General features: G+C 35.0%; 1 protein-coding gene across 1 annotated transcript in view; it reads right to left on the bottom strand.

The window, feature by feature from the left end:
- The window catches only part of DNER (delta/notch like EGF repeat containing), a 1,500,171-nt gene that overhangs the window by 569,010 nt on the left and 913,017 nt on the right, over positions 1-18,144 (bottom strand). The window contains exon 7 of the mRNA XM_044070411.1: positions 12,190-12,303. Coding sequence (XP_043926346.1) covers positions 12,190-12,303 — 114 coding nt within the window. The remainder of the gene's footprint in view (positions 1-12,189; positions 12,304-18,144) is intronic.

Below are 18,144 nucleotides of genomic sequence, written 5' to 3'. Positions count from 1 at the left end.
ATGCAGGGCTGATGCGTATTAGTACTAAAGTAGAAAACTGTTATTTTATTTGTGGGAAAAAGGCATATAAATGGTTACCTGAGAATTGGTCTGGCAGTTGTTTTTTGGGTTATTTGTTCCGGCAATAAGGCATACTGCAGAATTACCTTTGGGTAAGATACGAAACGTGAGAGAAGCAGCTCAAAAACCTGAAGGTCCAGTTGAAAAACCTGTGAATCCATTCGGAAAGATCGAAGCTGGCTGGAAAGATCATAATGCCATGAAAGACAAAAGCAAATTGACTCATATGGACTTGAGTGACAGTGTTATATCCTGGGCAGGAATATTCTCAGCCTATGGAGCAGTCAAATGGATCTGGGAGATGAGGAAGTTGTCGAAACTTCTTGAAGTAATGAGTAATGCAACTTTTTCTTCCCTAGAACTGGTGACTGATGAACTGAATGCAATGAGAACTGTTGTGCTACAAAATCGAATGGCTCTTGACTTCACCCTAGCGGCGAGAGGTGGTACGTGCGCGCTTATCAAAGAAGAATGCTGTGCGTACATACCAGATAACAGGCATGAAATTAACAACCACCTAGAGGTAATTCATCAAGTATCAGCCATGACTGAACCAGGCCCAAACCCACTGACGGACTTTTTCCAGAATCTATTTGGGGGGTGGGGTTCCATCCTAATGAATATTCTGATTACCATTTGTGTGGGTATACTCCTAATAGGAGCATGTGTTTGCTGTGGAATTCCCTGCATGAAAAGATTAATCAAAGATTTTATTGATGTATCTGTTACTGAAACTTTGTACCAAGATGTTGAGATTGAAAGATTGATTTCAGATGACATTTTTTCTGAAGTATAGATTGAATGACTCACCTAGCTGAAAATTCTAAGTGGAAGAAGTTGGGAGATGAAATGACACTATGCATACTTCAAAATAGAATAAAAAGTATTAATAGGGGGGGGGAATGTTAGAAAAATGTGTATTTGAATATATGATAAATGCTAGTTTAAAAGCAAAGTAGTATATAATGCATTTTATTCTATTAATCATATAGTAGAGAGGATTAATTCATGTTTAAATGTAAAGTAGTTTTGAAACTGCAATGTGGCTTGAAGCAAAGCTGACCTTCGACCCTGGCAGATGCCAGCTTAGCAAGTTTTAATGTTTATGCTTTTCACAAGTGATTATCTGCTGGGTCAGGAAATTAAATGTGTGAAATAATGAAATCTTCTGCTCTTTCCTGCTGGGATGATTTGGCCTTGTATATGTATTACTGAGATAGCACGCAGCTGTGTGAGAAAGTGTAACAGAGAACAAAGATGTGTATTAAAAGACTGAATCTGCTACTGTATTCAAACTGATATGAAACCTTGAAGAAGTAACTTTACAGAGAGACATTATGTCTGACCAGGTGGATAGCAAGGCCATATTGAAACCAGAGGAAAGCTTTTTTAAAATATACAGCATCAGCAGATTTAATGAATAGAGGACTGTAAGCTAAAGTGATGCAGATGCCCTGTGACATACCACGTCAGTAAGGTGGGCACAGCTTGAATGTTAAACCTATATAAAATTGTGTGCTTCCTGTTTCATGTCAGACAAAATTCTGTACTTGTACGTTTTTTGCCTCCTGGTGTACACTAGTAAACTTTTGAATCTGAACCTCCTGTGTATTGAATTCTTGATTTTATTTAACAAATACATAGATGCTTATATTCAGAGTGCAACTTAATTGCAAATGAGAAGTGTTGTGGCAGTGAGCTCTCACTCCTTATATGCAGTGCAGCATAAGGGAGGGGGTGCTACATTCCTGAGTGTGTCATCCTACGGATAAGATGTTAAACAATGACCCCATCTGCTTGAGTTGGTGGTAGCTCAGATGGATGTAAAAGATCCCATGGCACCTATCAAAAAGAGTAGGGGTGGTATCTATATATATATATATATATATATATATATATATATATATATATATATATATATACATATATATATATATATATATATATATATATATATACAATTATTTTGATTCATTTTCAGACATTATACATCAAAACCTGCCATTTTTATATCGACCCTCACTCCTTTTCTATAAGTATAATCTTATTTTCTTTAGTAAAAGTGGCAATACCCATTTTTTATTAAACATAATTTCATTCATTTTTTTATTCCATATTATCAAAATTACATAAACTACTTTCTTATCTAAATCTATCTTCAGGTTTTAAGCTATATTTTCATAATAACCATATTCAGTCATGTTTAGTTTTATATCTTCACAATTTTTAATACTTTCAAAAAAGTTTTCTATACATAATATGTTTAACATTTTTTTAACTTTCTAACATTTTAGGGAAACACATTCTGTGGTTTGTTCTTCCCCACAATATAAACATATTTTTTCATTTTTCTTTTTATAAGCATATTTGCTTTAACAGGTAATTTTTTTATTTTGAACCTACACAAAAAAAATCTTGACACTCAGCAATGCACTTATATCACCTTTTTTAATGGCTTTAATCTTTGCTTCTGAGAAATTTCCTATTGATTTATACAATAATATTGTTTTCATGATATTATTATACCATGCCTTTCTATCTTCTTCAACTTCATCATTGTTATTTTCCACATTCCTATCTTTTGTTGACAGTTCTGTATTTCTTCATTTAAATATTATTTTTATCTTCTATTATTTCATTTATTTTCCCCAAATTCCTTATACTTATATACAATTACCACTAATTTTTCAAATTATTTTTCAATTGGCCATTCCAATACTTAATATAAGTTTAATGAAACACCATACCCCATTGGACTTATCATATGCAATCCTCCATTTTTTATGCATATATATAAAATACCCCTTTTAACAGGATTTATTCTTGATCCCCATACAAAGAAAAACATATACTAATGGCAGTTTTTCATATCCTGTAAGAATCAAGATAATGCTAGACAAATATGCTATCTTTCCTATGTAACACTGAATTAATCAAATTCAGTTTACTTCTTATTACCTTGTCTTTCATTTCTCTCATTACACTATTACCACCTTGTAATATTTTATTTAAGTAAGATGAAACTTATTTTCTCCCTTGTAAAACACACTTTTGTTTATACAATAGTTCTCTAATTCTTGCACAATTGTTCATATCAATCTATTTTCTTTCTCATAATAATCTCTGTTATTATTTGTTAAATTATGTATCAACGCTTGATGAATTTTAGCATATTTCTGGTTTTCTTTTTCCTTCCCTTATTTTTTCAAAATAGATAACTATTTTTATATTTTCTTTTAAAAGCAATTCATCATTTTGGCATAAAATGATCTCATATCAATATAATCCATCCATAATTGCTTAATAGTTTTTCCTTTTCCATTCTATTCCTTCTCATTTATTATTTTTATACCTTTTCCCATCTTTATATACTTTTCTTTATAATATATTTCTACCCATTTTGCCAAATGATCTGAAAAAAGTTTCTTCGTCCAAGATACATATTCTTTCTCATAACAAAAAATAATATATTTCCATTTTTAAAGTACTTCTCTTAGAAGTCCACATTTCTTTGGTCCATATAACTATTTTTCCACATTTTATTTCCAACATATTTTTACATCTTTTCCTCTTTTCTTTCTATTATCCCTTAAGTCACAATTGAAATTTCCTGCAATTATTATATCCATGTTAACAAAAACATAATCCAGTACTTTCTGAAATAAATTCTCCTGTTCTTTACTAGTCAAATATGCATATATAGCAATAATTCTATATACTTTTCTTGCCTTCTTAAATCTATATTGCTCTTCTTATTTTTATTAATACAACATTCAAAATGTTTACTACCAATCTACATAGAATTGTTCTTCCCGAACACTATTTCCCTATATTCTACATTATTTACCCATCCCTTATTTTTTGAGTCTGTTGTCTTTCTTCAGGTGTTAAAATCCTTACATCTTCCATAATAATTACATCAATATCAAATTTGCTGTACCATTCTAAAATTGCTAATCTTGTAATATTATTTTTCATACTATTAGCATTCATATAAATAAGTTTTAAGTTATTCCTTTCTCTAGTTCCCCGTTTAGGAGATATCATCCTGTTGTAATTCCTTATAGGCAAGGCTTTATCCATTTACTTTCTTTTTTCCATTATGTTAATAGTTTTAAATTTTCTCTTTCTATCTTTAACTCTTCTACCAATAGAAGTTTTTCTTCCTCTTACCATTTTTCAACTTAAATTTTCTTTATCACTAACTCTGGATTCTATCTCTTTAGTGTCTCCCTTTTTCCCCTAAGGTCTCATCTATTTCTATCTCCTCTTGAATACTTTCTTTATCTTTTTCTTTGTGTTGATTTGTGACACTTAGCACATCCTCTTTTTCTTTACAATCTATCCATAAATGTCCCCATTTTTTACATTTAATAACATTCAAGTTGATGTTTTTGCTTAATGCCCTGTTTTACCACTTATATAACAATAATTATTGCTTAGTCTGGTTGTTATTCAAAGTATCTACCACAAAAAGGCTACAACGAGCCTATAGACACTCATCTTTGACAAGACTATTAATCAGCAAAAAGGCTGTGGGCTGCTTCTCATCTTGGAATTGATGTTAATGTTTGGTTTCTAGTGAGAGAAGAAGCAAAGGAGCATTGTATGCTAGCAGCATGAAGCTATAGTGAGACTACCGCTAGTAGTAGCCAGGCAGCACCTGTTGAGAAAATCCCGTCATTCCTGACAGAGCTAATTCTTTCTTCCTTTTCAGTAATTACTGCTTGACTTCCTGCTGTTTAACCTAATTTCAGAACATCTTCCTAAATACTTCATCCATAACTCATTAGTTTATTTATCAGTTCCCTCTCAAGTGTTTGGTAGTACCCTGTATAGACACAGACACCTTGAGCTGACATTTTTTCCTGTAAAAGCACCCTTGAAATTTCATCAATACCTAGTTGCACACAAGGCAACTATTTTGCAGTGACAAATACTGCCACCAGAGTTGCAAACTAGATACTCCTGACATTACTTTATATTCCCACTCCAACTGTATAATTAATAGAAAAAGGGCCTGTTGCCAAGGATATTAACTTTTCCACTATCTTCATTACCAGCTTGGTGGATATGGGCATCCTGATGCAATTAATAAATTCCCTCATGTTTAATGACAACCAGTTAATTCTCAAAGAAAGTGATACTTTATGTGACAGATGTATTTATACAATGTCAGTGGAGGCAAAGCTCTCACACAAAAAAACAAGCTCTTAATGTCAATCAGCTTGTCAGCACACACACTGCACACAGGACACAATGTTCAAAGCAGACAGATTGACCCACATACACTAAGGCACTTATAATCTTCCTAAACCTCAAATACCTAATAGACAAAGTACACTAAAAAATACCTTCAGCAGCCCCAAATGCACTCTTTCAAAACAACACCCACATGAACACATACAGCCACATCTCATAGAGCCTCTAATTCTAAGCCCATAAGACAAGCCACCACACAATCCAACATTCTGGTCATTGCAGACTCCATTGTGAGATACACTAATGTCCCACTCACCAGGCTGAGTAAGGAGAATGTCATGGTCATTTGTTTATCAACCACATTACAAATGCACTCAGGTTGGACCACAAGTACTAGTATAACTCAGTTATAGTCCAGGTGGGTGTAAATGACCTGAGACCTACCTCCCTAGACTATATAACAAGAGATATTATAGAGTTCTTGGAATATGTATCTCAGGATGGAATGAGCCAAGTATTGAGTAGTATTTTACCTTCTCCAAGGATGATGCCACAATAGGAAAAGAAGATGACTGACATTAATAATTATCTTAGTTTATGGTATCATTCTAAGGGGGTGGAGTATTTGTCAGTATAGAAGAAGATGGTCAACAGACCATACTGCTTTGTCAGGGATGGTCTGAACCTCTCACCTCTAGGTTTCTGAATATTAGCTAAAACATTGTCCTCCCATCACAGTGCCTTTTTTAGATCATGCCAGACTGAAAGTACTTCCAAAATAGCAAATCAAAACAGAGAAAATATAAAGGTGTTACTGCTCACTGCTAGAAATATAAACAAAAATGTCACTCCCCACAAGTTCTCACCTTAGAGAATGCTGGTGTCCGTGTGGTCACTGAGACATGGTTTAAAACTACAGAGAGCACACCAGCAGTTCCAGTTTATAATACCTTCCACACATTTAGACCAGCTACTACACAAACAGGAACTAAAGGTGGACATGCCTCAATTTACATCAAAAAATAAATGTACCTCAAGGATGTCAAACAGGACAATGTACCTGAGCTTCTCCACATTCAGATCACCATAAGCAAAATCCCATACCACTTCCTTGCAAGCTATACATCCCCATCTTTGACCAAGGAAGCCCATAAACTGTATTTAAACTTACTGGAAACACCACCCAACCCAATACCATATCTAAGGGTGACTTTAATTATCCCACTATTAAACAGGAATCATATATGACACCCAACATGCAGACACACAGATTCCTGGATTTTGTAAACACAAACTCCCTGGATTAGATTGTCAGTACAGCAACCAGGGGAGCAAGCATACTGGATCTGGTACTAGTGTAATGTCTACTCTGGTAAGGTAAAACCACACGATGACCTCCTCTTAAGTTAAAATAAGAACTACTCTAAAGCTAACTTCCTACTATTAAGGGATAACCTGGCAAAATTTCAAGCCCACATAAAACCTGAGCACACTGCTATGTACACAGAACTGTTCACAGAATCCCTATATGAGTGTCTTAATAGCTGCATAGAGACAGCTGCCCCCACCAGGATAAAGTACAGAACTAACTCAAAAAACAAGCTAAGCTGGTGGAATTACAGCATCTATAGGCTGTATAACAGAAGGAAGAATATCATGGCAAGAATTAGGAGGTGTAGCACCCTGCAGGATAAATGCACTCTCATCAAACTAAACAAGCAATTCAGAGGACAAATGACATTTACTAAAGCAAAATTTGAGGTAAATTTGGCATCCCAGGCCAAGGACAACCACAAGACATTCTTTATTTATGTCCACAATCTCAAAGGCAATAAATATGCAGTTGAGTGCAGAGCTCACTGTTAATACATGTTATAATAAGATTTATTTATACCAATTAGCTGAAGACATCTTTAAGAAAAGAAAAGAAATGTATCCCCTATACTTAAAAAAAACCTCTTATAATTAGTCAGGCAAAGCAAAATGGAAAATTTACTACACCAATGTGTGTAATCTAGAAATGACAGTTGATAGCTGGAAAATTAAAGAAATTATTTATAATAAATGGAAGATTTTAGAAGGTAATGGTGAGCTATTCGGTGTTGTGGGTGATAAACCCAATTTTGTGTATAAAAATTAATACAATTTGAAGAAAATGTTTCACAGAGATGATACAAATTTAAAGCAATGAATTTGATTACACAAAAGGGTAATGGAATGTTCAAGTGTGGAAATTTTAGGTATTATAGGTACATTTCTGAAGGGCCAGTTATTACTGTTCATACATTTCCTCATACTATTAAGGTACCCGGTCATTGTACACGTAAAACCAAAGGACTGGTTTATATAGGTCAATGTAGTGGATGCCTAGCATTTTATGTTGGCATGACCTCTAGGTCTCTTTATGAGAGGATAAGAGAACATTATTACAGTATTAGGAAAAAGGATAACAATAATTCCCTGTATAAACATACTACTGAGTGTAAAGCATATAAGAAGTTCCTTTTTTCTATCTTGAAAGTTGGCGGCCTAGATTTAAGGGATGGTGATTTTAAAAACTTTCTGGAACAAAGGGAAACTAGTTGGCAAATCAAGCTTGAAGCAAATAAAACACCTGGTCTTAATGAAGGCATAAATATTAAATGTTTTTTAAAGAACAGGAAACTGTATTTAAATAAAGAATGATTTTTATGGTTTTAATTGGATAATTAGTTATTAAGTGATGGTTTATTATGAATGGTATAAATGTCTGTTTAGTTTGTTAAAAGATTTGTCATGAGTTCGGAAGAAGTCTTAGGACGAAAGCGGTCAATAAATTTTGTATGCTAATTATGTGGCTTGTTGGTTATTCATAAGTCCTCAATGCCAGTGGTTCAGTACCTTCTTTGTTTTGGTGTTTTCACGTACTGGTTGAAGCTTTCCTTTTGTTAAATGTAAATACAAGTAAACAAGAATTACCCTCTCTGTTGTACAGCTGAGGAGGAAATAGAATATTATCACCAGCAATAACAAAGAAGGGTAGAAAGACTGCTTGAATATTGTAATTATAACCAAAGTCCAAGATAATTTTGTCTTAATAGTTTGTAATATGGATAAGAAGCATAAAAAAGGATTTTAAATCATTTGTATTACTGCAAGAAAAAGAAAAAAGAGAGAGCGTGAGAGAGATAAATATGTGTGTGTACAACTGCTGTACTCTGTTTACAAATGTTTTCTGTATTGGTAATAATAAAATTTTCATAATTTTGTAGATGAAAGAAATATATCTGAAACCATTACAGTTCAAGCTAATGTAATTGTTTTTAACCTGATTACTTCTCATAATTACAAAAAGTATTTTTAGTAATGTGTACTGAATGTATTGTATGTACATAACTTCAGAAATACACACTCCCTTTCAAGAAGTCACAGGCACTTGCCATATGAATTCTTCTGAAGCGATATAAGCATTACTCATTTCATTCTTCCCAAGCACAATAGCACTTCCCAAATCACTGCCCCTCTTGCATGCGTAAGAACTTCCTGTATATAGGCTTTATTTCAATAACGATTTTACTCCAATATTTCAATAATGTATGAAATGGTATGCAAACATGATGTGTGGATTTATTGTGCTTTTTCTGTTTTGCTTCTCAGCACTCATTTTTTCTCTCTTTTTCTTATTTTCATTCTGTATTTACTGTATTTCAACTTTATTCTTTTTTATCTCTGTCATTTATTTTCTTTATTTTTATTGCTTCAAATTCCTCTGGAGCAGGTTGGGTACATACCTACCAGCCTAAGGATAGATCACCCCATGCCCATCTGGGGGCATCCTTTCATGGTCGGGGTGGAGGCAATGGTACTGCAGGCACTTTGGTATGTGGCCGCCTGGCAAACCTCATCAAAAGAAGGCTTCAGAGCTTGGTAGAGGAAGTACTGGTGGAGATAGTGGATAGGACAGTTCAGCCACTCTTTTCAGCATGTAGAAGATACACTATCCTAATTAGTGCTGACCACTGCACCAACACAGGCCCCTACTCTCTCAGCATCAGGGTCCTCAACTGAACACCATCTGGCAGTGGATGTGTTTGATATTCTGTGGACTGGGATTCCAAATGGCACTTCCTCAGCCCTTCCCTTATTCTTTCTTCTACACCCCTTACCTATTTCACACTTAGACTACCCTCACATATAAAAAAGGGTCTATCCCCAATAAAAACATAGTACCCATCCTCTCCCACCTCTTCCTCTAGCACAAACCCTCTTGATGTTTCCCTTGTGTGTTCCTCCGTTTGTCTTGTCTCCTCTTTTTCAAACTTTCCTATCTTCCCATTTCTATGTTTTAATGAAACCATCAGAGTGTCCACAAAAGGATAAACCCTTCTTCTGTTTAAGAAAATCTATTTTAAGTGCTGCACAGTCTGCACCTTTTCTTAAATGTTTTAAGCATGACTGCGCTCATCCACATTCACCAGCGATATGGGGGAAAAGTTAGATTATCCTTCAGATTTTCTAAAGTAATTCACAATTTTGTAATGCTGAACTTTATACACCTTATTCTTTTGTGAGAAGTTGGTGTGTTTAAAAAAATTCTCTTTTCCATATTTATCGCAAATTACTTTTGCTGACCTTATTTACATATGCGTTTACCACTGCTATTTGCAGATAACCGTAAGTCATTTCTGAAGCCTGGACAGTGAATATCTCTGCCTTTGTTTTGTCATCTGCTTAAAAAATAATATCAGCATAAACTATCTTATTAACAAATGCAGCTTACACATCTGCATTAATGTGCTTCATACTTACACATTTAAATGTTTATTGCTTACACTGTTGAAAAAAATCACTGAGATTACTCATACATTCTTGTATCTTTTTAAAATTCTTCCAGTCATCTCACTTTTAATTTACCAAAAGTACATATATAATATGAAGTACATGTCAGAAAGAGTCACACACCACATACAGGCAAGCAAAATAGGAGTGTTCCAGAAATCTCTAGTGCCTTGGCATCTTACCATAAACGGGATGCAATCAAGTGTAGAAAAGTGCCTTTCATATCAAATGAAAATAAATAATTAAACAATCTGTTCTTATAGCAAGGCCAGCAACATAAACTGCAACAAATATAATTTGAATAAAAAGTGTTGCCCATAAAATTCAGAAATTTATTTCAATTAATGTCTTTAAGGAAAATCCATTTCAAACTCCACTATTTTACAGTAAATTCTATTTGAGGAAGTATATAAATATATAATATATTTAAAACTTCGAATATTAACTTTGTGTCAACAAAATTGCTTTGCTACAAAACTGGCAGATGTATTACACAATATGCATGCCAAACACTTGAGGGCTTCAGTATCAATGTAGTTATGATACTTCCTAGGAAATATGCCTAACATATAACTACTCACATGAATTACTTGTTCAGTAATGTAATAAACAAACATGTTAAAAGAGTGTATTGCCATTAGTGAAGAAAGAGATTTTCCCAGATAACATACTTGTAGATTATAAAGTGTCCATGCCAGCTCAGACCACTGTTCTATTCCCTGTACTATCCTATATTATGGTATATAATATACTATACTATACATTCCTGTAATGTCTCCTAAATATCTTGAAACGTGACCTATCAGGACCACTTGAGTCACTTTTCATCTATAGCCTCAATGCAGGCTTCATACTATGAGAATGGAGGACTGCAATGGTTATCTCACTTCACAAGGGTGGATCATCAACCTGCTCCAGAAACTACTGACCTATTAGTCTGACTAGTCTAATATGCAAAGCTATGGGACAAATTATCATGGAAAGAATCAGCAAAGGCATAAGCAACCTTCAGACACCATGCCCAACCCAGTTTCCCTTTGTCAAGGGATGATCATGCCTACTAAACCTGGAGGACTTCTTTAAGAAGGTAACTAATGCAATGGATGAGGGGGAAACAGTGTATACCATCTACATGGACCAGGCTAAGGCATATGAGACAATACTCCACTTGTGTATAGTTGACAAACTCACTAAACTGGGTATAAACCCCTACATAACTTCTTAAAGCCCTACATAACATACTAGACTGCCAGCTGGCTCACAGACAGTACCCAGGAATTCAGGACTGGTGATACCACCTCCACTAAAAGAGCTGTCAACGGGGGGGGGGGGTACCTCAGGGCTCTGTACTTGGACCACTCCTATTTGCCATCTACTTCTTGGATGTAAAGGCTAATGTAAGGGGCCTTTGGGTTACCAAGTTCACAGATGACTGCAAACTGGGAGCTATCATGACACAAACATCTTTCAAGATAGTCTAACACAGACAAATTACTCATGCCAAAGTCACAGACTAAAAATCAATACCAAGAAATACATTATAGTGCCTTTTGAGAAAACTCTAACTAATTACTCCATTTATAAGAAACCTCCTAAGAGCTGACCCAGCAGTCAGAGATCTGGGAATATATGTACACAGTAATCAGACCTTTGATTGTGTGGCCAGGGCAGTAAGGTAATCATTCTGTGTCACCAAATTATAAGTAAAAGCATGAAATCCAGGTCCAAGGAAGCCATAGTGCCACTTTATTCAGCCCTTTTCAGAACTACGATTGATTTAGTTATACCCCACATAATGGCTGCCCACGGCACCATTGATTCCCACAGAGAGGAGTGAGTTCACACAGCTGCAGCTCTCATGTCTGATAGCTACAGAGAAATAGAAATGCATGAAGAATAGTACGAACATGCCAATACACAGAATAAAATATCATTTCAATTAATTATGAGAAACAGCATACCCAAGTTTATATATAAGTGAAGTAAACAAAAATGCTTTAGGAAACTGTTCTAAACTTCTATAAAAACAGCTACAGAGCTGATAAAATAGCACATTAAATAAAGCCATGCAATTTTCATCAGTAAGTTTGTAAAGAGAATGAATTGTACCTTCTTGACATTGGCAACTGTATCCTGTAAGACTGTTAATACAAGTTCCACCATTTTCACAAGGTTGTGGTAGGCAGTGATCTATCACAGACTGACACAATTCTCCAGTGTATCCTGCAATGACAAACAAGCAGCAGTCATGCAGACGTCTGTCTCTAAACATAGCATTTTGTGATGCTTATTGAAGTACAGTGCTTCATATTCTCAAGACACCTTGCTTTGATTAAAGAGCAAATAACGTGCGAGTAAGGAGATAAAAATAGAAATCATCATTCCGGCAGTGCCAAAGAAAGAGCAAATAACGTGTGAGTAAGGTGATAAAAATAGAAATCAACATTCTGGCAGTGCCAAAGTAATATAGACCAAGCTAATAGTTGTGCATTATTTAATGACTGCAAAAGAGATAATTGTTTATTCAGGAGTTTTGCTCAACTCTTATCACATAATAAAAGGAAGAAAAATGGCTTTAACAGCATTAAAAATTAGTTCATCCAAAAAATGACTCATAGTTTTGACAGCAGAGTACGATTACACAATAGAACACAAACTGAAATAAGCATTTTATCCAAAACTTGAATTACTTCTTTTCTAGTGCATTTTAAAATTAAAATATGGGTTTAAGCTATGTGTATCTTATGATGCAGTGTAATATGCAAGAACCACACAGTACAGGATGCCTATAAGAACATCACCAGAACGTAAAATTTGAATTGCCTGAAAGCAGACACTAAAGTGAATAAAAGGTAGAAATCTTAGAAGTGGAAAAATATATATGCAGCTTTTGTTTACTATACCTGACAGTAAGTTTCAGATACATCAATTAGTGCTACATTGTTTGGCTCTGTAGCAAGTGTGATGGACCCCAACTATATACCATGCAACCAGGGTTAAATACTGGCCTCACTACTGGATGAGCCACGGAAGGAGGGGAAAGAGTGAGTGAGGGAGGCATGCTCACCTCTCGCAGGGGATAGGAGGTGGAGTGAGAGTTGTGCACATTCAATGGCACACTAAGCTACACTAACTTCCTAGTAAAGACCAGGAAGCTCACCCCTCATGCTTTGGTGACTGGGTCAATGATACCTGGAAGGAATGTCCCTTGCATAAGTGTGGGGATATCCTTCAGTGTTACCCCACACCCCATGCTGGGATAATGGGTAGAAATGGGTTGATTTGCTGTTTAATTTCTTCATGTCTTTTTGGTTTCTAGTACCATGATGGGAATTGACCCCATTCCTAAGTCAAAGCATGATTAAAATTAGTGAAATTAGTATTGTTTCAATGTTAGCCAAAATGTCTATTCGGAAAAGTGCTCCTTGCAGCACCTGCAATGTGCCCAGAATTGAGTCCTTCAATTCATATGGAGCTACAAGTATTTCTTTTTTGTGATATCCATTGCTCCTACTAATATTCAAACTGTCTGGGTATCTTCTTTCCACATCGCCCTCATTTCTACCTGCAAATCCTGGTATTTTATGACTTTGTGACTCTCTGTATGGAAGACACTGTAATTACTCAGTGTAGCAATTTCAATGAGCAATGCAACATTTGTCTTCTTTTCCTGGACTACTATATCTGGTTTTCTTGCATCTGTTTTTGAACTGTTGGTAATGTGTGATCCCATGTGATATAAACTTCATCTTTCCGTATAATGCTTTGTGGCTCATGTTTCCAATGCCTCTCATCTACTTCAATATTGTAATGTTTGCAGACTCCCCATTGCAGCAGTCTTCCCACACTATTTGTCTTTCAGTATACAGGTCCTCTGCCATTAGTGCATCACATCCGTCAACAAGAAGTGTTATTCTTTCCAATTCTGTCTTAAAATAAAACCTGGATTTGCCTGCTTCTCCCACATGTTCCATGGACTTTGTAAAGTAGCATGTACATGGTCCATTACCTTTGGCCTCTAATATTAACTTTTCATCTTTTGGTTTAAATTCACCTCTCCTTAACCACTCCTCCTTCAGATCCTGATCGAGATGAGGTTGTTTCAGAAGTTTTTGTATTTGCAACTATATTTATGCCTTTTGCACATTTCTTGTCTTCTCATCTTATACTTCTCCTTATATTCTCTCTTTTTTTTGGCACATTTAGTTGCTGTCTGATTTTTGTCTACTTCTGCTTTTGTTTCCATTCCACTTGACAATGATATATTTCTGATGAACTATGCAGGGAAGTCACGTTCGATTTGTTTTCTTCATGTTTCAAAACTTACACTATATTTGGATCTGATGAGGTCAGCAGATATGTATGCAGTCCTAAAATTGCATACTTATACATGTAATCAGTTTTGATGAGGCCCATACCTCCTTCAGAATGAGAAATATATAATCTTGATATACACTGATTTTTATACATCATTCGATAAGTGGGAAGTAGTTTTTCTTGATCTCCAATCAAACTAATCCAATACGTTTTGGCACCAGTCAATTACCCCAAAATTGTGAGAAAAGAAATATTAAATTGATTCACAGCTTGAACTTTGTTCCTAGATGTCAGCACTGTTTTCAGTATTAATTTTAGTCTTATAAAATATTCTTTACAGTGTTCTATTCACATTCGTTCATGTTTTAATGTCGATTCTTCATCAGTTCCCAAATATTTATACACTCACTCCTACTCATTTCCTTTACATCAGTTTCCTGTCACAAACTGATATTTTCTTGGTGCTGCAGCTTTCCTGCTTTAAATGTTGCCCTTGCACATTTATCAAGACTAAATTATATTCTGAGAAAGGTTTGACCACCTGCAGTTGTGCTTTCCGCTCCTGATCTGATGAATTATACAGTTTTAAACCATCCACAAAAATAAGATGAGAAGTCCTCACTTTGCTGTTGTCTGGGAGACAAATTGTAACCATGACCTAATTTGTTAAACAGACAGCTTAATGGATTAAAGGCAAGACAAAAGAGCATTGGTACTGGTTTCCTAATGAAGACTCCAGAGTATTTCCATGTGGCAATGATCAGATGCTTTCTGTTCCACCTGCTTCTCCTTAATTTGGGGACTCACTGTTCCATCATGCTGTGACTTTACCACAGCTGGATTTTCTACACTAAATCCTTCACTTTGCAGGGAGGGAATGCATAACTTCAGTTTTTATTTCTTTAACTTTTCTATTACTAATCTTCTTTTCTACTTCCCTCCTATGGTTTTCTTATTTTTTGTATTGTAAACTTTTCCATAGCTGGATATCTTTGCCATGTATTTCTCTTAAAATATCTTTGCTGCTACTTTTTTGTTTGTATTGATTAGATTTTCTTTCTCCTTTGCATAAATATTGCACCATATTAAATACCTGATTATTTCCCATGTCCATATTTCTTCTTAATATGTTTCACGCTCCACCTGGTTCGCTTTACTTTGGGGACTCATTGTTCCATCATGCTGTGACATAACCTGGTATTAGATTTTCTACACTAAGTCCTTCACTTCTGAGGTATTCTGTAACTTTAGCTTCTATCTGTTTAACTTTTACTTTACTAATCTTATGTTCTATGTTCTCCCTTTGTGATCTTATTTTTTCTGTTATGACAATCTCTAGCTTTTGTTGTTTATATTTTCTCATTTCTTCAGGTGCTTCTTTTTCTAAATGGCCCAAGGTTTCTTGGTCCATATAATGTTTTTCATGAATCTGTTGTATTAATGCACACAAATTTACATTTGAAGCTTTTTACAGTTTTTGCCGTGCAAGTATTTGCCATGGGGGTTGTTGATGATTCACTATTCCACCAAAAACTGCCAAATAAATTATAAAATTGAAAAACAAACACCTCGGCAACTATAAAGCTTTTTATTTAACTACATACAACTTAACTCTTTGGTAGACCACCTTCAAGAGCTCCAACAATTACAAGAATTAATGCCTTCATTAAATATCATGTTATATCCATTAAAACAATAAACGAACAGTACCAATTAATGAATCCGTTCTACTCCTAAGCACTTGGGAGCATACTATACCATTTCTAAAATTTAAAAATAATACATATAGGTATGTTTTTATCTTATCATATAAATCAATATGTGCCATGTGGTACAGTAATAAGTATTCCAAGTACATACGCTTGAATTAGTACATACAGTATAGTAACTCACACAAATAAATGACTGATACTGAGTGAAACGGTAAAAAATGGTAATACTAATTCTATTCAAATTAAGAGTATTAGGTATTGCAATAGTGCATTTCAGGAAGTCAGTGTTTCTATATTTACAACATATACATTTAGGATGACTAAATTCCAGGCTACCTACTGTAAGAAGCTGTAAACATTTAGCCAGTGCCTCAAAAGCAGTGGCACCTGGATTCATTTGGCAAATGTTGACTAACAAACTTTTTGAATGCTGCCAGAGTTTGCAGGTAGTCGGTTGAATATAGTGGGTCCTATACTTGAGAATGCTTTTTTGCAATGGCAAGACTGAATCTTGGTCTCACCAGTGTGAGGGAATTTTTCCTGCTGATTCTTTGAGGGTAGCTTTGTTCCCTGATTTGGAGTAGTCTTTTTTAAGGGGGAGGTCTTTTTAAGGGGGAGGAGCAGTAACCAAGTGTTAGAATTTTAATGAATAGAGTACTTAATAGCTAAGTGCCTCCATATATAATAGGCAGCCAGTGTGTCTTATCATAAAAATGCAGTGTGGGTACTCCTTATCTGCAAGGAGGCATCTCTACATATTTTACTTTCAGCTACATGGACATTTTGGTGATGTGTACAGAGTGAAAGGCTATCAGGTTTATGGCATATTCAAGCTTGGATATTAGGACACTTTTGGCTAAGGCCAGTGTTGCTGCTGAGGAGAGAAGATGCACAAGTGTAGAACATAATTTTAATTGTGACAGATATTTGGTGGTAAAAATGTCTGTGTGATTACTGAAGTTTATCAACGGTCCGGTGTTACACCAAGGCATTTCTGCTGTCTAGCTTTTGGTATAAAGTTACCATTTGAGTCTTTTAATTGTATTATACATAGGGATGCTAGTTTTTATGTGGTAGACAAAAGCATGCCATGTATACATGTATCTTGGAATTTATTTACATGGATACCGTTGCAAAGGTTTATAAACTGACCTGGGGCTGCTTGCAAGGATTCAGAGGTTTTGCTCACCAGTAAAAGTAGAATGTCATCTACTTACATAACTACTTTGTAGTTGAATAATTTTAGAGTAATATCATTAAGAAACAGAGAGAACAGGAGAGGACCTAAGACAAAGCCTTGAAGTACTAGTACTCCCATTTTATAGTATGTTATTAGTGAAGATTTGAAAGATAAGATCCAGTAAATAGTATTTGAATTACAGGATAGTGCTTTTGCCTAAATTGGGTTTCAGTAGTTTTTCTAGTATACGCCTATGGTTCTACCCCTCCAGGTTAGATACTTGAGGATAAAAAATAGACCTTCCTAGTGTGTATATTACTTGCTTAACCTCCTAGAGTAGTGATACAGTCTCTCATTCTTAATTGCAGAAGATAGAACCATAACATCTAAAATGGTGTAATAGAAATTAGCAGACAACAATACAGAGGCTATTTGTGTTTTCTCTGTGTGGATTTGTGCTATAAATAACTAGACAAATGTGTTACCCTGAATCACTGTACTGTAGGATTTCCAAGGCAGCAAATTATGGTGCAGTAGAGGAACAGGGATGGGGGCTCCCCTATAATGATAAAAGGGATAGACACGTTGGTCAAAGGGAAATATGTAAATGTATTAAAAATCAGAATCAGAATCACATTGATTAGCCAAGTATGTGCATATACAAGGAATGTGATTCTGGTTTCAATAACTCTTCAAGTATGACTAGCATAAACAACATACATACCAGTATTTTAAACAAGACAAAAACTGTAAATATGCATAAACATATACATACAAGGTGCAAAGTGCAAATCAGTGCAAGAAATACTGAAATAAACTGTGAAAGAAACACGTATTAACAATAAGTAAACAATA

Source organism: Protopterus annectens, chromosome 4.part1, assembly GCF_019279795.1.
Source record: "Protopterus annectens isolate FY-2018-M chromosome 4.part1, PAN1.0, whole genome shotgun sequence".
Taxonomy (NCBI): Eukaryota; Metazoa; Chordata; order Ceratodontiformes; family Protopteridae; genus Protopterus; species Protopterus annectens.
The sequence above is the reverse complement of the archived record's forward strand: the minus strand, read 5'-3'. Positions and strand labels throughout refer to the sequence as shown.